The sequence below is a fragment of the Pleurodeles waltl genome, chromosome 3_1 (genome assembly GCF_031143425.1).
Source record: "Pleurodeles waltl isolate 20211129_DDA chromosome 3_1, aPleWal1.hap1.20221129, whole genome shotgun sequence".
NCBI classification, from domain to species: domain Eukaryota; kingdom Metazoa; phylum Chordata; class Amphibia; order Caudata; family Salamandridae; genus Pleurodeles; species Pleurodeles waltl.
In genome coordinates, this window is record NC_090440.1 from 1897673778 (window position 1) to 1897696729 (window position 22952).

The 22952-nt window shown below is 45.5% G+C and overlaps 1 protein-coding gene across 1 annotated transcript in view; it reads right to left on the reverse strand.

The window, feature by feature from the left end:
- Positions 1 to 22952, reverse strand: part of CARF (calcium responsive transcription factor) — a 256489-nt gene that overhangs the window by 145876 nt on the left and 87661 nt on the right. Inside the window, exon 6 of the mRNA XM_069226035.1 lies at positions 13281 to 13365. Within this exon, the coding sequence (XP_069082136.1) occupies positions 13281 to 13365 (85 nt within the window). The remainder of the gene's footprint in view (positions 1 to 13280; positions 13366 to 22952) is intronic.

Genomic DNA, 22952 nt, shown 5'->3' on the forward strand with positions numbered 1-22952 from the left:
GCCACCGTCCCTTGCATCCGCAAAACCACCGCCGGAGGACGATCTTTCACCTACACGGCAGCAAAGAGCTGGAACAACTCTAGACAAAGCCCGTCGCTCACCATCTTCAGGAAGAACCTCAAGACATGGCTCTTCGTATGAGATCCATCCCCTCCCCCAGCGTCTTGAGACTCTCACAGGTGAGTAGACGTGATTTACAAATATTGATTGGATTGGATTGGATTGATTGATTGACTCCAAGGCGATATCAGAAGCATCCCAAGATACTGCCACCCTCTCATCCGGGTGCTGACGGACCCCGCAACTGTACCAACCAGGGCTCCAAGGCGCTTGTGGAAGTGCTTTGAGGCGTCATCTTCCTTTCATCCTGTGCTGGTTGGATCCAAGACGGTACCAATCAGTGCCACGGGCTCCAAGGAACTATTCTCCAATTACCGAGAGCGGACGGGCTCGGCTGGGAGCTGAGGTGACTCGAAAGTGGGACTCTGTGGGAGGTCACTGCTCCCTCTGGGTAGTAGGAAGAATTCATGGACTACAACGGAGGAAACCAATGTGAGCCCGCTTACGGACAGTATAGAACTTCAAGGGTGCTTAACGGCGACCTGGGGACTCTCTCTACTCCCCCCCACCCCTCATTGATGGCCCACTTACCAAGTGAGAACTGTTGAACGCTGTGTAAGTCCAGAGCGGAGGCCAGTAAACCTAAGGTCTTGCCGCTGTAACTAATAGTCACCCCTGCCACCCGGGGCCTCCGGTTTTGTGCCCTACCGGCTCTTCTGGAGTTCTTCATTCTCCACACCTGGAAGAGATGTCCCCTGGTAAATCATCTGGCAAATCGTCTGGTAAACTACACGCCAACTACTTTTCTCAGAAGCTGTCTCGCAACCGCAACCAATGTCATCTTCTGCCGTCCATCCCGATAACATTACCACAGACGCCCCGGCGGGCACCCAACCAGACACTGCAATGGAGCGCATACTGCAGGAAATGTCCACTGTAGGCCGTCGCCTGGAAGCAATGGACTCCAAGATTACAGGCCTCTCAGCCGACTCCAAATCAATCCAAGTGGACATTGCAAGCTTTCAGGCCAAAGTTACAGATGTGGACCACTGTCTCCACACTGTCAAAAGTCAAGTGGCAAACCTCCCGGATAACGAGCCAGATCTGCAATACCTTTGACACAAAATCACGGATCTAGGAGATCAGAGTCGTAGGGACAATGTCCACTTCTTTTGCCTGCTGGAAAAAAACGGAGGGCACAAACATGAGGGCCTTCCTACGTGACTTCATCCCCACCCGTACGGGCCTTACTTTTTCCCCCCCACTGTGGAATTCCAACGAGCCCATAGAATTGTCCCCCTTCACAAACAAACTGCTGAGGGGCCTGCCTCATAATTGCCTGTTTTCTACACCACAAACAAGTCTGCCAGCTATTGGCAGCTGCAAGGGCACATGGTCCATACCGACAAAATGGCCAAGAGATATGGATTGCGACGGACTTCTCCCGAGAGACAAATAAGAAAAGGGAGGCGTTCCTTGCTCTCAGGCCTCAATTGCGCCATCTGAATTTCAAATTTGGGCTCTTTGAGCCAGCCAGAATGTGGATAATGATGGATGGAAAATCCTGAGACTTCTTCTATCCTGCGGATCTGCATTCTTTCTTGGATAATATCTCTGCCCAACCTATGGATCAAGAATCCAGGGCTTTCACGACGAACGCCCCCTCGCCACGTGACTCTACTTCACACACAGTTGCTGAACCTAGTGACTTCTACATTCAGTCTGCAACGCAAAAAAGGGGCAGATTCATGGCCCGCACGAGATCTCGTGATGGGAGGGATGTGGCCCTCCAGGCTGTGGGTGACATCACCCAGGGGCCGCTCAGAGACAAATCAAGGCCCCCCCGAAGCACTAGCTCCCTGCTGACTGATTCACTGGCATGTCCCCTGGAGATGCCTGATGGACCTCCTACACTGCACCAGCGAGACTACCGGACAACCATTGGTTGAGCGTTAAGTACCAAGCATATTTACATATGCTGTTATTGTTATAATGTATCATTGTTATTTTTGTTCTTCTTATTGCTGCTGTTATTGCTGATGTAGTCATAATACTAGTTAGATTGGAGACACTCCCAAACAATGAGTACCTGCACCAGGCACTGGACATACTTAGGACAATCAGGGTGGAGCCCCTCGCTCCTCCACGTCCGCCAGGCTATATATATATATGTGTGCATATATATATATATATACATACATACATACATGCACACATACATATAAATATATATATATATGTATATATACCTACACACACACACATATATATATATATATATATATACATATATGTATATATCTGTATGTATCTCGTTAATGAACTGAATTGGTGACCATGGGGCGAGTATTCTTCCCCTCCATCACATCCCTCCTGCATTTTCGATAACTTATGTAGAGGCCCCTGCTGTTCTCCTTGTTCAGCTTCGTCAACATGATTCTCTAAGCGCATCCCGATCGTCTGGGGTGTACTTTACGATACCCATCTCTATTCTCTCCCGGACGGATCTTCCATAACCCGCATTATTCTCACCACGGCCAACAGGCACGCCAGTGCATGATTTAGATTCCTCCCTCAGCCTCGCCCCTTCCTCGCCCACATTCCCCCCTCCATCACCAACCTGGCTATGATGTGTCCTAGTTTCTTCCCACCGGCTCTCTGCCCCTCCCCCCCTTCCCTCGGACATGGCGGGCTGTGGGTTTCACAGGATTAGACCCGCAGTTCAACAGCACCAAGCTGCTACGAGATATATCACTAGATTCTGTAACAAACCTGGACCACTTTCTCATCTCTCTCTGAGACTTGCATCTCTCTTCTGCTTGTTTCCTTCTCCCACTACTTTCTTTTGTCTCCTGCTTCCCCTCTATCCCAATATCCATCCCCTACCTTCCCCCTCATCTCATACTCCTCCCTATTTCTTTGCTTGGTCCTATCCTCCGGAGTGCGATCATGGTTCCCCTCCCACCCCCGCCTTATCTCCCTTCCCGATATCACAATTGTATATTCTACCCCAACACAGACAGCTTGTACACCCGCAGCGAACTTTAAAGACCTGAAAACAACAGCCCTGCCCCACCTGAGTGACACCCCAAGGCATGGGAACTACCCACCCGTTGAGGACAGTGTCGTGAACATTCATTGCCTCACGCATTATATCAAAAGAAAGAAGGTCCTATCCTATTTACAATGTAAGCGTACAGATATTGCCCTTTTGCAAGAAATGCACCTGTCTCCCTTAGAGTCTGAGAAATTATGCCAGAATTGGGTGGGCTGAGTGTTATTTAGCAGAAGCCCATCGTCCGCACCGGGGGATTCCGGCACCGCGTGGAAATGCAGAGTTGCGATACTAATCTGCCGCTCCATACAGTGCAAGGTGCTCAAATCATGGTCTGACTCGGACGGATGCTACATCCTCACCAAACTCAAACTTTGAGTCCACACGCTCTGTGTAGGGTCCGTCTATGCTCCCACGGGTTCCAAACGTTCATTTTTCCTGCATTTTAATCGCCACTCACTACCTTTTGGGAGGAGATCGGAACCTGGCTCGCAACGTGGTTCTAGTCCTCATGGGCAGATTAGATAACGGGAACAATGCAGACAGAGCCCTTTGGGGAGATGTACTGACAGACCACGGGGTGTGGACCGCTGGCACCTGTCCCACCCGCTCGATCGAGAGTACACATTCATGTCCCCGGTCCACAGCATGCAGTCCCGGCTGGGCTATTTCCTTGTTTCTCACAAACTGGTTCCTATTGCTAGGGACTCCCAGATCCTGGAGGTGGCGATGCCCCAGTGCTCTTAGCACTAGAACTGGGTCGTATAGCTCCAGGTCGCAAGCCATGGCATCTAAACGCATCTCGATATCGTACACCAGGGGGCAAGGATCAACTTCGTGTTCACGTCACTACTTATGTAACTGATAATAGGGGTTCGGTTTCTTCCCCTCAGGTTTTCTGGGCAGCGGCGAAAGCAACAATCAGAGGATAACTTATGAGGGATGCTGCCCTCGCTAACACCCGGAACTGCTCCCAATGACAGGATCTAGGGGAAATGATAATATCCTGCACTTGGTGCATACACTGCGAACCCCTCCCCAGCCACACGATGTTACCTTGAAAAGGTGAAAATGGAGCTTAATGCCCTGTATACCTCCCAGGCGGAGTACGCACTACAAAGGCTAAAGGGCAGACATTATGAGTGGGGGGGGGGGGAGGAAAGGCGACTGTTGGCAGTCCAATTACATCAACAAGAGGCCGGGTTAGCCATCCCTCCAATAGGAGATACTGATGGTACGCTCCTCACACACCCACAGGACACAGCCGGTACACTTGGGTGCTTCTACCAGAACCTAAATACCCCAGAAACTGCAGAGAACCATGACCGTCTAACTACGTTCTTTGAGGAGGCCCGAATACCCAGTCTCACGGAGGAGGGTAGAGGACTATTACAAGGAGAGATCAGCAAAGAGGAAATTAAGCTGGCCATCTTATAACTTACCTTACCATAAAGCCCCTGGGGAAGATGGGTTTCCGGCGGAGTCCTATAAATGGACAAGATCTGAGACAGTGGACTCCCTGTATGAAGCCTTCCAGGGCATGGAAAGGACAGGCTCTTTGAACCCTCTTTCCAATAGAGCATCCATAGCGGTCCTCCCAAAACCCGGGAAAGTCCCATTACTATGCTGCAGCTACCTCCCCATTTCCCTCCTCAGTGGAGATGTCAAAATACTGGCTGGTGTCTTGGCGGGCTGTCTCAAAAAGTCATCCCATCTCTTATTCATAATACCCAAGGAGGATTCGTACCTGGAGAAATCATCTCCGCACACTAGCACATACACTTTGGGCTACTAGGGATTCCAGGGAGGAGGCTGTGGCTATTTCCCTTGATGCTGAAAAAGCCTTCGATAGAAAACAATGGTGGTACCTTTTTAAAACCTTAAAACATTTCGGCCTAGGGGATAGCTTTATCAGAAAAGTCCAATGGTTGTTTGACTTGCCTACAGCGCAGGTCAATTGCTGGGGTTTCATATCTGATGCATTCCCCATTAACGGGGGGATGCGGCGGGGATGCCCACTATCACCTCTGCTATTCCTTCTAGCTGTTGAACCCTTAGCAGCGCTGGTGTCACCATCCTGGGTGGTCGCTCTGTGATTTATTTACATGCTGACGACATATTTCTTATGCTCACAGATTTCACTCACTCGCTTCCAGCTCTACGAGCTATTCTAATGGAATTTGGAGCACTTTCAGGATATAAAATCAACTGGGACAAAAGTGAGGCCGTTCCGTTGACTCCGGTGACTACAAGCGCAGCTATAACGGCCTTCCCCATTTAATGGAAACAATCGCGCCTTAAATACCTAGGAATTCTCATCAACAGAAGCTTGGAACACATGGTGCAAGATAACCTAGAACTCCTGCTCATCCGCACCCAACAAGATTTCGCGAAATGGTCCCAACTGGGACTCTCCCTTTGGGGGAGGGTACAAGCTGTCCGAATGGTAACTTTACCCCGCTACACATACGTCCTTGGGATGTTGGCACTACAAGTACCATTACCAATGCTAAGGAAAGTAGCCTCCTGCATACATAAATTAGTATGGTTTTATGCAGCCAAGATTATCCAAAGCCACGCTCCCGTGCAACGGAAATGCAGAGGCCTGGGCTTGCACTCCGTGGAACATTATGCGTTGGCGCTCCACCTGTCTCAGCTGACCTTTATGCTCCCGGGCAAACCAGATCCGCCCATTTGGGTACAGGTGGAACATACTCTCCTGAGTAAAACAAGAGGCCTGGATGTACTTTATAGTGTCAACGCCTCGAACAACAGAACCCACCTACACATTGGTGCAGGCCATGATACATTCATGGAGTCGAGCACACCGTCTATTAGGAGTAGACCCTCAGATTCACACTCACGCGCCACTCTGGGGTAATATCGGCTTAATGATAGGCGGAGACATGGTTGACTGGGAAGGCTGGCGAACTAAGGGTATTCTAACTATCGACCAACTCCCTTGAGAACAGGCTACTAAAATTGTTTCCGACTTTTCAGGCCGAATTTAGCCTACCAATTCATTATTCCTGGCAATACCAGCAGCTTTCACATTTTCTTAATAGCCACATGGGTACTCGTCCGTTGACTCAGCACCACTCACCGGTGCTTGATTATCTCAAACCCGGGGCTCTTTTCGTGGAGTGAAGTTGGGCATGCATAAACTACTGAACCAACACCTCTTCTCTTTACCTCTTCTTTTATCCCTCAAGGCGAAGTGGCAAACATTTTTACAGGTAGACTATGATATGGAAGAATGGTCTGCTCTGATAGAGGTTCGGGATTAGGGTATCCGTGAAGCACAAATGAAATTTAGTCTCTTTAAAACCCTACACAACTGGTATTGGACACCCCTGAAGCGCTGTTTAGCTGGGCTCTTGCCTCATGTGCAATGCTGGAGCTGCCCACACCCGTGCTGTGACCTAATGCATATACTATGTGATTGTCCAATCATACAACCATTCTGAGTGGCAGTCGGGGCCATGCTGAGTGAGGTACTGCCATTCCCACACTCTCTCCCAGCACCCTTGCTTCTACTGCATGATACTGGCGGTGGTAGAGATATATCCCGCACGCAACTCTGCCTACTATATACAGCGTTGGCCACGGCTAAACTTTGTCTCCTACGACATTGGAGAACAACAACCCCCACTCCCCCCATGATGAGTGGCTATCATCAATGTTTCAAACTGCTGCCCATGAACGCATTATCTATGTCATACAGGACCAGACAGAGGTGTGTCAGCAAACTTGGGCCTCCTTTCTCCAGCTTGCAGAACACTGAATTTCACGTCCACTCACTACACCCTCCCCATTCTGTCCCTCCCCCCCTCCTCTATAACTCTCCAGCCACTCCCATTTTCTCTTTCTCTCTCTCTCTCTTTCTAGCTCCCTTTCTCCCTTCCTTTTATTTTCTCTCCCTCCAATCCCCCATCTCTGGTTATCTTACTCTTCCCCTATCCCCCCCTTGCACTCTATTCTCTCTCTTTTCCCTCTCTGCATGCTGTCTGATTTTAATTTCTCAGCTCTCCCCACTTCCCCTCCCCGACACTTTCAATATACACCCCCCCTCCCTCTACATTTATCTCTCTCTTCTCCGCACCTCTCCCTCTTCTACCTTCCTCTACCAGGCTCGCCCCCTCTTATAAGGTAATAGTATGCCAGACTCAAGCCCTATGACTATTATAGTAGTGAGCCATGGTGTTGAGCCCCCACTTATAACCCGGCTTATGGCTGGAACTGATGTTATATAGTGCCCTGCTCCTTTTTTTTCAGAAGGCGGTAGTGGAAAGGGACTGGAACCACGGACACATGTACAAAAGTTCTCATTACTCACTAGTATGTATAAGTACACGTATTGCACGAAATCTCGTCCCTATAGATCAGGCGATTATGACTGTCGAACTGCTGGGTGTACAGTATTGCATGTGGAAGTTCATGCTGTTCCTTTACACTGTAACTGCCATGTAAGATGTTACTTTTCTATGTATAATTCTTAATAAAGAATCATGAAACAAAAAAACAAAAAAAGAATGGGCAATCACATAGCCAATTTTCGCTTTCACATACTGCCATATAAAATGTGGTGGTATCAACCTGCTTTGAGGTTTTGTTTTTGAACATAAAATAAAAATGTTGAAAGTTTGACATACGGCTCTGTGATGTCGACAGAGTAGTCTGTCAAACATTTAGTGCATGTACAGGAACTGCCATGAAAGTAGTTCCTGGAAATGCAAGAGATGTGCGCTGAGCTTGCAAACACCTCTAAAACTGGTGGGTGGAATACCCTCATCATGGTAGGTATAACATACTCTGCCATGGTGAAGTTATATAGTCCATTCGCCAAACTCAAAATCAGGCCTAGAGTATTAACTACCACAAACAATTTTAAATTATGATGAAGTGTTGATTTAGAAAACATAGCCCTCATTACGACTCTAGCGGTTGGCGGAGAAGTGGCGGTCTTACCACCAACAGGCTGGCGGTAAAAAAATTGGAATCATGACCATGGCGGTATCCGCCACTTCTCCGAACCGACCGCCAGAGTGGAGACGACCGCTGGGCTGGAGACTTAGGTCTCCAGCCCGGCGGCCGTCACAAGACCGCCAGCGGTATCATGACCCGGCTGACTGCCATGGATTTCCCACTCCTGAGTCCTTCCCCGACGCCCCCCAACCCCCTGCACACCCCCATGCATGCACACAACACACCCCAACCCCCTCCCCTAACGGACGATCAACGTACCTGGTCCGTTGATCCTCCGGGAGGGGACAGGATCCATGGGGGCTGCTCTGCCGCCAGCACCCCGTCAACAGAACACCGCCACGCCGAATCACGTAAAATGATTCGGTGGGCGGTGTTCTGTTGACAGGGCGGTGGAGGTGGAGCAACCTCCACTTCCCCACCGACCGCCTGTATGGCTGCTGGCGGCTCTCTGTCTGGAAAAGGACGGAGGGCTGCCAGCAGTCATAATTCGTCGAGCGGAAAACTGCCACCACTGGTGGTCTTCAGCACGGCGGTCCCTCGGTGGTCTTGTGAAAAGACCGCTGAGGTTGAAATGACCCCCACAGTTTCTGTATTTCTTACGACTTTTTTTTTTTTAAATTACTTTTGTATTGCCTGTATTTGTCTTTCTCTTTCTTATTCCCTTCAGATACCCTCATCGTTCTCTACCTGATGCCCTTCTGAGTGATGTTTTTCTCGTTATCTGCTTGCTGCTGAGCCTGCTTCCTGTGTTTCAGGACAGTTACTCACTGCTTGTGAAGCTGTTATTCTCTAGTCTGCATTTTAAAATGTGAACACACATTTGAAGCACTTTTTTAAGGTGGTTATAATAGCTCAGTGGGTTTTAACAAGGTAGGCAACTCCATTCCTATACTGACATCACTTCATCTACCCCTTCCTCTTTTATTTGCTATTGCTATCAAAGTGTTCTGCCCAGCAACTCAGTCAGGGACAAAAGGTTGTCTTGTTTTATCTTATCTATGTTATACACAGATTTGACTGGTTGGGGTTGCCAGCATTCCCTCTTTCAAGGCCAGCTGAAATTATTCCATAACTGTTGGCCCATTTGCTCTAACCTCCGGCCTCAAATTACTGATGGGGGACTCAACCGCAGTGATCCTTAATTTGAGGACCCCATTCTTTGTAGCGACAGCCTTGCAGTCAAAGGTTCCTGTGTTCACAGTGATGTAGATTTAAACTCAGACATTATGGCCACAATCGACTAGTTGTACTGGTCCTCAATGCAGTTGTGTAACACAAAATGCTGTCCCCCACCCCCAGAATGTGCTGAGCTGCCGCCGGGATTCCCATATATTACAGAAATACTTTATCATTAAGTTGAAAATCAGGCCCCCTGAAATACGGGCAGCCCACCTGCACCACAGATGCTTGCTTTACGCACCTGTCCTGATGGTGAAGTGATTTAAACCCTCATTTGGATCTACCACCACTAAAAACGGGATTTGTCACTATTGTTTCCTTTTGATGAGAGAGCTGATTGGGGGTGACTGCTCAAAAACACTAGTGAGGGACCCAAATTCCATCTGGGGTAAATACAGCACAAAGTGGAGGCAGGCAAAGCACAGTATGCCTAAGTTCCTGCTTGCCTTTGATTAATTGACTGTTCCACTGAAAATGTACTCATCTAATGAACATTTGCTGTTACTTATGAAAGACTAAGATATACAAATTGTGACGCCGCGAGGACCTGTGGCGCCCCACTTGCGGACCGTGGTCAGATCGGCGGTCTGTGTCCTAGATGACAGTTTCTGCTGCGAGCTGCGTTTTGAGTCGCGTTTCGGGCCGCTGCCTATTTTTCGGTCCACAGCGTGACCAGTACATCTTTCTTTGGCGCTGATTCGCGCTGCGCCCTCTTTTTGCCCATATAATCTCTCTTACCTATTCTTTCTGTCTTTTTTCTTTTTCCTTGTTTTCTCTTTCATTATGGTTTTCCTCTTAGCCATCTTTTCTTCTTCGCAGGAGTCTGTGTTTCCTTCCCTGCATGCTTTGCTTCCTCTTTTACACCATAGCTATTTTTCCATTCACTCAAATGTGGCTTTTCCCATTTCAAGATGGTGTCTTCTGAACTTCCTGCGTGTCACTTCCTGTTTGGCAGTATATAAGAACAGTTGGTCTTCTGTTCCCTGTGTTGCAAACACTTCCGTTCTTAGGGTGCACCTCGCTTCTGTATCCAGTGATTTTTTGGACTTCTCCTGTTTTTTCGTGTCTGAAGTTTTTTGCTGTTTCCAGTTCATGTTACGCTTCTGTTTTTTTCTTCCCTCTTTTTCAGGAGTTCCTTGCTTCTGAGGTTTTTCCCAGGATTGTTTTTTTTCCTCTGAGACTCCTTCTGGAGGTCATGGTCTGCCTGGTGTTACTCTATCAGTAGCACAGTGGCTACTGGAAAGGGTCACCCTTACCTTGGTCAGTCCAGAAACAGCAAGAGACCAGGTGGTGCCTCGAGATTGACAGACAACCGTGGTAAGGAGCATTCAGATCGTGACACAAATGCTCTTTGTTAACCTGCCTTGTTGTTGATGGTGATTACCTGTCATTGACTTGCGAATGTGGTTTTGTTGTGCCAGTGAGACTCTTTAGCTTGCAAAGACAAATTAGTTTTGTACCAGGGTTTGTTGTGTATATGCTTGTTTTTACTGCTTTGTTGACCTAGGCATCTACGGACTTCATTTTTAAAGTGAGGAATCAAATGGACATGTATTCAGTTATATATAATTTGATCATAATGAACAGAAAGTTCTTACATATGAAACCTCAAGTACACCTTGCCTTCTCAACGTTGGTATCCTCTGATCGTCTGGCACCAAATCAGAAGCCTTGTGACTTTTGAGTAATATTATAACAGGAACACCTGGAGTGAGGGGACTAATGGATGGTACTGATGCTAGTATTGCGTACCTCTGTGCCTCTTGGGTCTTCCGTCTCTGTTTTTTGCCCCTGTATCTATCTGCAATTCCTGCATGCAATCAGTCGACCCTTATCTATGTGCAATTCGTGATTGCAACCCCACTAAGTGCTGCAGCCAAGTGATCAGGATGGGGGGTGGTCGTGTCTTTCTTGATCCTTCTGGTGTTCTACTATCAATGTCAGCACCTGGACAGGCCTGCCTCATGGGGCAGATACTAAAAGGTGGGATTGTCAGTGTTGCTGAGGAAATTATCTCAAAGCTGCAAGTCTCTCTTACTCAGTAAGAATGTGAATGATGTAGGGAGGCTGGTGGATGATACATTTTCTGTGGTGGATACCACCTCCCAAATGTAAAGGGTTTGTTGACACCTATCCAAATGTAAAACCAATAAGCCTACACAAGGTACAAAGTGAAAAACACAAAATTTTATCTGAGATTTTAGCCACCCAAGGCCAGCCTATGACTTTCAAACTGTAAATGTGCAGCACGGAAATGTGGGAAACATAACCTGATACAAGTCAATATTCAAGCAATAACGTACCTAATTCTTTTAGTCAACTGAAAAAGCACCCAAAATCAACAACTTGGATAGAACATAAGTGATACACAGCAAGCAGCAGAAGCATGTGTAGGGATGCACATTACTTGACTTACTATAAATTGAGCAGTGGGGTCTCAAAGATCCACCACAGTTGCGCAGGTGAGAAATAAAGGCTTTGTCATGAAGGTCACTACAAACACATTGTCACGGTTAGTGCAATGGCGAATGCTGGGTGAACTGGAAGCCTGAGTTTTATTCTACAGAGTTCTAGCCCCAGGATATTCCGATGCAGCAATGTAGGTCACTCATGTAGGGCCTGATGGGAGACCACAGTTCGGGAGGTGGTAACAGAGAGATCTTAAACCTCACTGGGCAGCAGAAGAGAGTGAACAGGTCCATCCTCCTTAGACCTCTATATAAGGCAGAGAGAGGATGTGAGCAGAGGGAAGTTGGAGGCAGGCTGGATGGTTTTCTCATAACCACCATTTTTCCCCTTGGGAGGAGCCTGACCCCTTCCTCCTCGACTTACAGCAATAGTACATCAGACACAGACTTGAGAATCCAACAGACTATCCTGGGAAACATGGAGGTTATCCATGAAAATTCCTACTAGCTACAGACACTTAAGCAGAGAGAGGTCTTCAAGGGACTTCCCTAGGTATGAGTAAATACCAAGTGTGAACTCAAAACCGTTGATCCAAGAACTCTGGGCATTAAGGAAGGCTCTGGACAGATTTCCTTTTACAAAGTATACATGTATTGATAAGAGCTGCCTGCATTTGTGGCTTACTGAGGCACCATAGAGTGTGTATTTGCTGGTGCATTGAACACTGTAGCAAACAAAAATGTTGCCACAGAATCCACAGTGCTGCTAATAGAAATGAAATGTTCAGTGCCTAAATTGAACAGAGCTAATGCTGACACTGCAAACCTCTTGCCCCTCATTTGCTTAATGCTACCAAGTTTGAGAACGAAACTGATCCCAATTTGAATTCACACAGCCTCTTAAATGTTAAGGATTAGGCCACTGAGAAAATGTGTAGCATTTCAACCGTCACTTGCAACACTCTACAAGTAATGACATAGTTATTCTATTAAAATTCCCCCTGAACATAGTGCGTCACCTATAAGAATGAGTCAGCACCTTTGTTTGCTGATGCATGCTCGAAAATTAGCCTTTCCAGTAGCACATTAACAGTACATAGTCCATAACATCACTAGCAGTAAAGTTCAGTTTAGCCTCCCTGCACTGTCTTGTATTCACACCTCTTCTGCTCAAAATCAATGTTTGTGTCATGTCTTTCATGTCTTTCTTTTTTAACCATTGTAATGTGTCTTAAAGTGGATGCGGGCCGTGTCCATTATGTACAACCCCTTCAAATAGGTCTCGAGTGACAGCTTCCATGCAGAACTCTTACTATGAGACATATACTGAACAAACTAGCCAATATTCATCTGACCTCTAATATTCTATGAACACATTCCTCTGAAGCTGGTAAAATAGGATTCACAAATGTTTGCTCAACTTTGCAAAGGGAAGGGCAGAGGAAGGAGAGCTCCTGATAATCTACACTCTTAGAAGAAAACTGACCAATTCAATGAATACAAGATTAGAGTAGAATGTGTAGGATATGGGAATATGTAAGTGAGGCGACAAGGACAAAACAATAATATTGACATCCTACACAGCCACACACCTCACAGCTCTGCAGACGATGGGCCCATGCAGGGGCGCTTGATGGTAGTGGCTGGAGGGGCAGAGGGAAAAGATCATCTTCTTGCCTGAAAAAAATGAAATTCATACAGCATAAACAAATTGTGGGTTTGGAAAGTAATAGATTACTCTAGCAAGATAGTTATACATAATTAGTCAAGCTGAAAATGTAATTGTGTAGACAATTTACTGGCCTAGATTTTTGTGGAAAGCATAAGAATGAAGGTTTGGCAAAATATAAAAAATAGCAACCCTTACCTATGTGCTGGTGCATATAAATGAAAATCTGCAGATTCAAAATAAAAGCTTCTTCTCTAGGATTTCTGACAATACAAGTGATAAGCCCAACCTGACACTGTGGTGTTGACGAGCCACGCACTAAAAAGAAAAATAATTCCATACGAGTCCCATGACATATAAGAAAGGCTGCCTTCAAAACACACGTTCTGATGCAGGGCTCCGGCTACATGAATTCAAATGTTTATTCACGAATGAGCAGGTGGTTGAGTGGAATTTGAAAGTGAATATTTCATTTATTTACATGTAAAAATTACTTTTTTGTAATTGTTTTGTCAACTACCTAACATTTCCATTGAAAGTCCACACAACCAAATGTTGGTCTAGTACTGTAATGGCATACAAGGCAAAAACGGACAGGGGATTAACAAAGCCTGAGATGTCAGAAGGTCTGCTCTAATTAATTCAGACTTTGCGATGCAATGTCAGCTGGTGGTTGAAAACGCAGAAGGGGGTTTTCAGGTCTATACTGCCAATGGCAACTCCCCCACTCTGAATAAGGCATGGGATGACAGGACTGGCGGACAAGGAGTCTGCCAACCTTTTATAAGTGCCCTACTATGGGCCACTCTAAATGAGGCATTTAGTAATTTATGAATATTTGTCTCATTGGAAAATTCTATCAGGAAAAAAACAGTTGATTATCATATGATTAGCTAACTCAGTTGTTTGTTCTCTTTATGCAACAGGCAAGGGCTTCACTGTGACATCAATAATCATTTTCTGTGAGACGTTCAAAACTTCCATGGATGAAAATTGAGGCCATACCAATGAAAGTCAAAAGACTCAACAAGTTACTTACCAGCACTAATGACTTTTCGGGTGGATAGTCTATCTGACCGCATATCCCTCATCTTTAGAATATCTTGGGAATTCATCCAGTGGCACTCAACGAACCGTTAGCTGGCAGTCCATGACTCAGCAGTGACTTCATACCATCCGAGAAGTGACGGCATGGAGCCAAAAATAAGGGCCATCCAAGTACGCTGAGAGCAGTTTCTTGCTCCTTCTGCTCCCTCCGACCGGAGCATAGAACAAGTTGTTCAAGACTGTGTGCTGATCCCTAACTCAGGTTTTTTTTAGATGGTAAAGAGTCTATTCTACAGAAGGGAGAAGAGGGCGGCCAGTAAGAAACTTACAGTTAGAGTACTCATCAGAAAGAGTATTATCAAAGGTAACTTGTTCTTCTGATGGATATTTAAAGCAGATTCCTTACCTATAAAATAGATACCAGAGCAGTACCTCGCAAAAGTGGAGGGTCTGCTGGGTAGTGGACTCAGACCAAAAAGTCCTGCAGAACTGGGCATGCAAAGTGACCTTTGCGTCAGACCAGTCTGTGTAGGCAGGAGTGTTTCTGGAACATAAGCACTGTCACCCAGATCACAGTCTGTCAGAAATGTAGAACAAACACCTCTTGTGTCAAAGCTGTTGTGGTGGCTTTTGCACTGGTGGAATAAATCCACTTACCCTCGGAGGATGCTTCTTGGCCAGTACATAACAGATTTTAACAGTTAATACTATTAACCTGGTCAAGAGCCTCTTTTGCACAGCCTTCCCTTTCTTTGCCAGAGAAACCCAGAAGATCATCTATGCATTCGCTTTGTGCTGTCAATGTACAAGATGAGAGACCTCAAAAGGTCAGGTTGATGGAGCCTCTCCTTCTTTTTCGAGGGGTGAAGTGCAGCAACAATTACTGGCAGCACAATCCAAGGTACACAAGGAACTGACATAAATCTTTGCATTGGAGTAAAAGTCAGTATGGGAGTCAGTACAGGCACAGTAGCAGGTCCTGAGGGGCTTATGGTGTCAGGGATAGACAATTGAAAACAATAGCGCCTCAATGGGGCTCAAAGGCATGAGAAAGAGAGACAGAATAGCACCAAAAATCTGCAGCATGGCTTTTTAAAGGATGCTATTTGCTGTGGGGTCAACGACGGCCCAGAAAAATCGGGGAGCAGGAGAACCAACGGTAGGGTCGGTTTGACCCAGGAGACATTGGATGAGTGCCACCTTTTTCATGATGCCATCAAGCCCTCTCACTAGATTTCAGGTGACAGGATGGAGTCGAGTCCTACTTGTTCTTTCTATGCTTGTGCCTCGACTTGGACTTACTGGAACCAGTAAAAAGTGGACTTTTCAAAGAGTGCCCGCGTAGCCGGGATTCTGATTGACCCACGTCGTGAAACAACAGTGACATCTTTTTCTGTTCAGGAACACAGAGCTTAGCTTACTAGACCTAAAATGCCTGAGGATCCATGAGGGCACACATGTTGCATGGCTTAAAAATCATGGCTTGAGCCCAAGCACAGTAGGTGTATATTGTGAGGGGATGTGACTGACATCTGCCTCCTGCAGTCTGAGCACAGCATGAATCCTGTCATTTTTGATAGGTACATCGTTCCCTAACACCAACAAAGACCAACAAAGTTGGGAGGAGCGCTCCAGATACTTGTCAAAGAGCTCAGAAAGAAAGGAACTTACGTCAGCACACAGTGGTACCACTTACATGTGTCTCCACTCAGTAACTTCCAAGGTGGTCTCATGTGGCACCACCAACCAGCACACAGGATCATTGCTGGAAGGAAGAATTCTATGGGTCTAGTCAGGCATCTGGGGATGTTCTATTGTTGAGGAATCTGCAGTAAGAAGTTTCCATGAGAACTCAAATATTGGAGTCAATGCTGAAGCAGAGAATGGGGTTCTGTCTAGCAATTCTGCACCAAAAAGGGTGACTGAGCCATACAATCTAAAAGTAATGAACTGATGCAGTCTGACTTTTTCATTCCGCAGAAGTTGCCAGCAGATTCGGTTGCCAGTAGCAGTGCCCCTTTGAGTTTTTCGCAAGGTTGGATAGTTAGTAAATGGCATGGATTAAGTCTTTTCTTTCCATATGTTTTTAAACTTGTTCTCAAGTTCTCAAATCAGTCACTGGAAGAAGCATGCTCAAAATTGACATTTTTGTAGCTGTCCCAAAAGGCTCTGTTACTGCTGCCTAGATAACAGGACCATCTGAAAACATCACTTCTGACATGAAGAAACTTGGTAGCACTGTTTTCAACTGTCAGAATCATCTCTAATAGTACGCAGGGCTAGGGTACAGACAATCCAGTCATGTATCAAGTTCATACCTAAACGTAGGTTAGAAATATGAAAGAGTTTGCAACATTCTTGTGTCACCTTAAAACAGGTGCTAGGGCTCGATAAGAGTCAGGTTCACAAAATATCTGCTTCTGAAAGACTGGCTGGAGAGTGCAAGAATAGGTCACAAGTTAGTCTCACCTCTGAAAGGCCACCCGAGTTTGAACTCTCAAATAACGGCTTCCCAACATGCGACTGTTACTGTCCCAGAATCTTGCTAAAAACCCGTTATGCAGTATGCCTGATGATTTAAAATATTCATTATTTGAAATAACGACTATTTAATACATACAGTGCATTTTACTTCTAGGTTAACAAAATAAGGTAAAATGGAACTTCATTAAGTCACTTGGCCTGTGTGTAGATTTTTCAAGTTTTTAATATGTTATAAGAGAGTGAATAGCTAATGTGAACTTTAAATAATCATATAGCACAGAGCAACCACTCCATTCACTAGCTGATTGCAAGCCTCATTATGCAAAGTATACCAAATACTGTGCAGAATTTCTTACGCGTAAATACAACTGTTAAACGTTTCACATGTAAACCGGGGAGGTGTAGCTTCCACTAGAGTTTTCCAGACTGTCAACCAATACCACTCTCACAACAGGGCTTATAATTTGCTGCTAGTGAGGAAATACTAATCCAAAAAATGGCTTTTCGAGCAGTAACTTCCCCCAAAGTCCCCCCCCCGCGCCTTGAGACCCTACCGGGTGAGTAGTGTGCTTAAGAAATGTATTTGATTGATTGATTGAAGTTACTCAACACTATACTATGTTCATGAAGATGGACTACCTTACAAAGAACCAAAGATGGAATTGCTGAAAGCTGCATTGACCTGTTAGTTGCTCATGTAGTGAGAATACTTGTGTTAGAGTAGTACTGCTAGATTAAGAATAAATCACCTACCAGTGCATTGAATGTGAGCGGTAAATATTTTTGTAAACTACTTTGTAAAAAAAAGTGTACCTCATGTCCAGTCTGCTTAAAGTTATAATATGAATTAAATGTTGGAAACAGAGCAGTTTGCCACATAGGGTATACAACGCCATGAGTTGTTTTGGATTCGCTAAGGGATGACTAAGCATGTTCACAACCTTGTTGCTTGATGTTTATATTTTAATAAGAAGTGTACAAAGGCTGCAGAGAAGCTAGAGAGTATTGATCTTTCCAGGAAAAGGCTAGAAAAAGTGGTTCTTTCTACGAATGGGTTGCTGAGGCAATGAGGCTTTTTTATTTAAAATGCCTGGTAAATTAATTTCCTCTACCCCTGTGGCTGCAAAAAGGCTACTGCTTTTCTTTTTTTTACGCAGGAAGACTTTGAAGAAATTCTCTTTGTTATCCAAAGGTCCCTCCAAAATGTGCTCAAGCTCAGCAAGTATCAGGGAGGGGGCAGTACAGCACCTGGTAGCAGTACTTTTGAAATAGGATCATTGTTGTATCCTCTTAACCCATGCATGACTGCTCAATCCCTCACCTACAACTGTAAGGGAAATAGGGACAAAGCGAGGGAAATAGGGACAAAGCAAGACCTAGAAAATATTCCAACAAAATGCACATGGCATAAAATACATCCATGCAGCAGAGCTTTCCTGCCAAAGGGGTAAACTCTTTAATCTCACAAAGCAATGGATATGTCCCTCACCATTATTGTAAAATCATGAATGGTGCCCCCCTGTATCAGACACAGGGGCAAATGGTCAAGGAAGAACAGTGAAGGATACTGCAGTTTCATTTGGGTGGTTAAGAGATTTTAGATGCACTAAGTTTGTAAAAAAAAAATCAGTCTTGGAAGAATTTGTGTCAATGGAGTGTCATTTGTATCGAGAGAGGTACTTTTACTTTCCCGCCATGAGAAAGATAGAAAATGCTCCACACGTAGCAAAGCGCAACTGGTGCACTTTCAATGATTCTTGCACCACTCATCCATTCTCATTCTTGAAGGTTAGCATATTTGTCACTTGCACTCTTTGCAGATGGTCATTTGCCCACCCTTCTCCTCAACCTTGAGAGCAGAGATGGGGCAACCATTTCTTGTACCCCTCCCCACTTCAAAAGTGTCTAAGGTGACCCCATTTACTCTGACTCCAGTCCTTGGTTTCGCATAGCCACTGAGGGTCCAAGCCTTAAACTTGGTGCCCATACTTGGTTTATTCAGAGTTCATTTCAGGAGCAGCCAATGCACTCTGTTGAATGCCTTTTCAGTTTCAATTGCCAGTTGACATCCATTTTCCTAGCCCATTTAATGTTGTCCAGCCGGTGGTGTCTTCTCCCCACATCCTCTTTCTAGAATGAATCCAGTTTGGCCAGGGTCTATCAGACGGTGCATGGATGGTTCCAGTCTTCTCACTAGTAAGCCTGTGAAAATTTGGGGATCCACATCGAATAGGGAATAAGGCACAGCTAGAGCTAAATGAGTTAGAGAGGCGCATCAGAATTAGCTCTGCAGAATAACAAAATGTTTTGTAGAACAATAATGCAAAACCATCTGGACTCAAGACTTTACTAATGCCCAAGATCATTTTTTCTGTTATGTCTGAGTCTAGTGTGTCTATCTGCTGCTTCAAGAGTGTATGTGTTGCCGTTTTACTTGGATATGTCTCTATCACATCTCAACTGTTTAACGGTCCTTTTAGAACAGTCTAAATGCTAGGTGATTGCTTTGTATGCTCTTACAGCCTCACCATTTTGGTCTGGGATCTCCATAACATATTAGTTGCTCTAATTTTACAAGGCAGCAATATGCCCACTTATTACTCCCTCTGTAGTTTTACTGCCATGTACAGAATCATGCATACTGTGCCTTATCCATATTTAATTATGTAAGTTGTGATCTAGCTGCAGACACCGCTTGCCAGACACACTGGGCTCCCAATCGTCAGCTGTTTCTAAATCCCTTACATGTTTCTCCCATATTGTCTTCTTCTCTGTTCTAACTGGATTGTTCTTAGCGGCTATGGCTAGAATAGCCCCCACCTAAGCATCAGCTTTTATGTGCCCGTAAAGTGTCAAAATTAATGTCTGCTTAGTCGTTTTCCATGACTAAGTGATGGACCATTCTCTGAATTTCAGCCTCATTCTATTCACTTTCAAACAGGTTGTTTTCAACCTTCAGTGGTTACAGGGCCTATTTACCTTGGGGAGTGTGCAGCATAGTGAAGATGGATGCATAATCAGAAAGGGCTGATACCCCAATCTCTACTGCTTCTGTCTTAGTGAATGCCTGTAGGGAGCCTAGAAAACTATCCAGCCTAGCATACGTCCATCGCAAAGCTGAAAAAAGTGTGGTTTCCAGGTCTGCCTCAACACTGCTCTAATTTAGGAAAGAGCTAAATGTTTACCTCTTTAAAGAACACTACATCACAATTCATTAACCATCCTCAAACTTGCTACCTCTCCTATTACTCATTTTTATGCTTGTCTTTGACCCTATTCAGCGCTCCCCTTGAAAAAGCTGACTGGCGGGATAGCTACTCCACCTTTCTTATTGGGACCGGAGGAGAAAAACTGCCTTGGGAACCATTTCGACTTAAGTTGACTCCAGTCCCTCTTAAATAAATGAGTCTCCTGGGGAAAACATATGTCACATCCAGAGTCTGGAAGCATGTTTTATAATGACAGCCTCTGGGTTGGACCATAAAGAGCCTTAACATTCAGGCTCACTAGTCAGAGCCTGACTATTAATGTTTGGGCGTTTTGCCCAAGAGTCTCTTCTCGAGCTGACCGAAAAGGGCTTTTATGTGTTTAAATATGGAATGGGGGTTAACTGTCTTGTTTGTAGAAATACTTCTACTGGAGGTGCCCTAACCTTTAGAACTGGAAAACAAAAACACCCTTCAACACTCCCCACACCCAATGAGTGGTAAGAAAAATGATAAGATAATATTCTCTTCTCATGCCTCCCTACGCTATAGCCTAACACATCCTCTTGAATGGTGAAATATAAACCCTCTACTTGATCCAGCCCTCTCCAAGTAAGTCTTAATTGTAGTGTGACCCAGGTGTCACCCACTCGAATAACCAACATCACTCCCTCCACATGACCAGCTGTTAGCAGTATCATTCGTGGGTATTGCTACTCATTATCCACCTCACCCCTCTCTCTCATCTGCTTCCACTTTCTGATGACAGATTTACTCTCTCACAGGATTTCTTCCAAATTGGGTTTCATGCCTCCCTTCCGTGCTACTATCTGATTACAACTTCCCTGCCCATACCCCTTGGGGAAGCTTCAGTTGGACTCTGATGTTAATGTATGTTCCCCTCCAGGTGTGTCCACAATGTCACAAGTGAGCTGGATCTTGGCATATCTGATGAGAATTGCCATCCCATGGGAAGAGGAGCCTGAATGGATGGCCTCATTTACATTTATCTCCTTTCTCTCTTAGGAAGCTTGTCATGGGTTGGAGAAGGTGATGCTTCTGCAATGTGTTTTATTCCAAGACCAGGAATAGCCAGTTTAGTCTCCTCAAAGGTTATTGTGCCTACCATTAGCCTAGCTGCCAAAATGTTCACCTTTTGCCAGTAGTGATGGATGCAAGTCAATATGTCTATGGAACCTTTGGATCCCTTGATGTACCTTCTGACTATGTGTTCTGTCAAGTTGTATCTCAATCCACTGCAGTTCCGGTAAAATATCTCCAAGTAGTCTACTGGCGTATTCCTCAATGTCACCTTTCTCCATTTCCTGCAGAATGCCCCAAATTCTGATATTCAACCTTCTAGGCAGGATCTCAAAATCTTCAAGTTGACGTTGCAAGTCCACATTCTCTTCCTTTCATTTGATTACTTCCTGTTGGAAGGTCTCAACTTCCATCTCTCTAGAATTTCTGTGGTACTCCAGAAAGCATATGTGGCGCCCAGAACTCCCATATCTTGTTCCATCTCTGTTACATCCCTCACAACCTTATCACTCAATGCGGACATATCATCTCTAAGAATACTGAACAGCTCATCCATAAAGGTGTTTGTGATAGGGATTTCCAGGTCTCCTTGTGCTGACTATTGGCGGTCCTGGCTTTAACCCACCCTGCTTCCTGGTTTCACTGGTGTATCCTACTTCTTTGATGCGGTCTTAAAAAGCATGACCTTTAAGGTAGTGTCTCTCTTGGTTTTTTCCCTGCCATATCCATGGAGGCTCAGGTGGGTTGAAGACTGAATTGGCCTGGAGTCACGTCAACTCAGTCTCTGTTGCTCCAGCCTGAGTTATGCCACAAACTGGGAAACTACTTCACATCCTTGCAACCTTAAAGTGACAAGTGCCAGGTTCACCTGTCTACTTTGCTTCACTCCTGCCCGGAGTTTCTGGATTCACTGAACTGCTTTAGTCTTCTTAAGGTGGGGCACTTTTCACTTGCCACCTCAAAGATGAAGCAAAGGCCACCTTCCAGACCGGCGTTGCTCTCCAGTGATTATAGATCACTTCTTGTATATGCAGAGGGACCGGGGTGGCTCTACACTAGTTAGACATTAATCTTTGTGTCTCACAAGGCCTTTCCTCTCCACTTTCTATTTTCATTCAGTACCCTAGTGCTCAATTGTACCATAAGCATGTTTAGGGCAGAGCGCTTTCTATTTTAAGTGGTTGATGTTGCTCGTTGTGTTCCTGGTGATGATTCCCGATTCTGATCTGCATTGTCAAGGCTCTCCAGAACTGGGGCCTCATTTCAGGAGAGATGCAGGAGCACCATTATGTGGGAGCTCCGTGCCTGCCCTCCACCAATCTCTCCTATCTTGTTTTCTGGTCGCACTCACTTAACCTGGCTATGCTCTTCTCACTACATACATGTTTCCTGATGTGCAACGTACCACTGTGCCATTTAAGGACAGTTACGGGCTCTGGGGACGCCTGGGTGTCGTTTTGAAAGTTGTGCACACTCTTCCTCTTTGCTGTGCGGATGTTCTACATCCCAGGGAAGGATTGAGCCCCATCCGTCTGCTGCTGGAGTCAGCAAGCCACCTTAGACCTATAGATGCTGTGGTCAGTTCCCCACCCTAATAAACAGTTAGGCAGGTAGGCAGCTGAGTGGCAATATTCTGCTCTCCCTCCACCATCATTTTGGCCACACACCCTTCAAACCCCTTTAATGTGGCAATGCCGCCTCATGTCTTTGCATGTACAGTAATAAGAGAGGAATTACTTTTATTTCATTACCCATAGGCAACAGAGTAAGTCAAGATCTCTTGCATGGAGAGTGACTGCCATGGCATCGTAGCATAT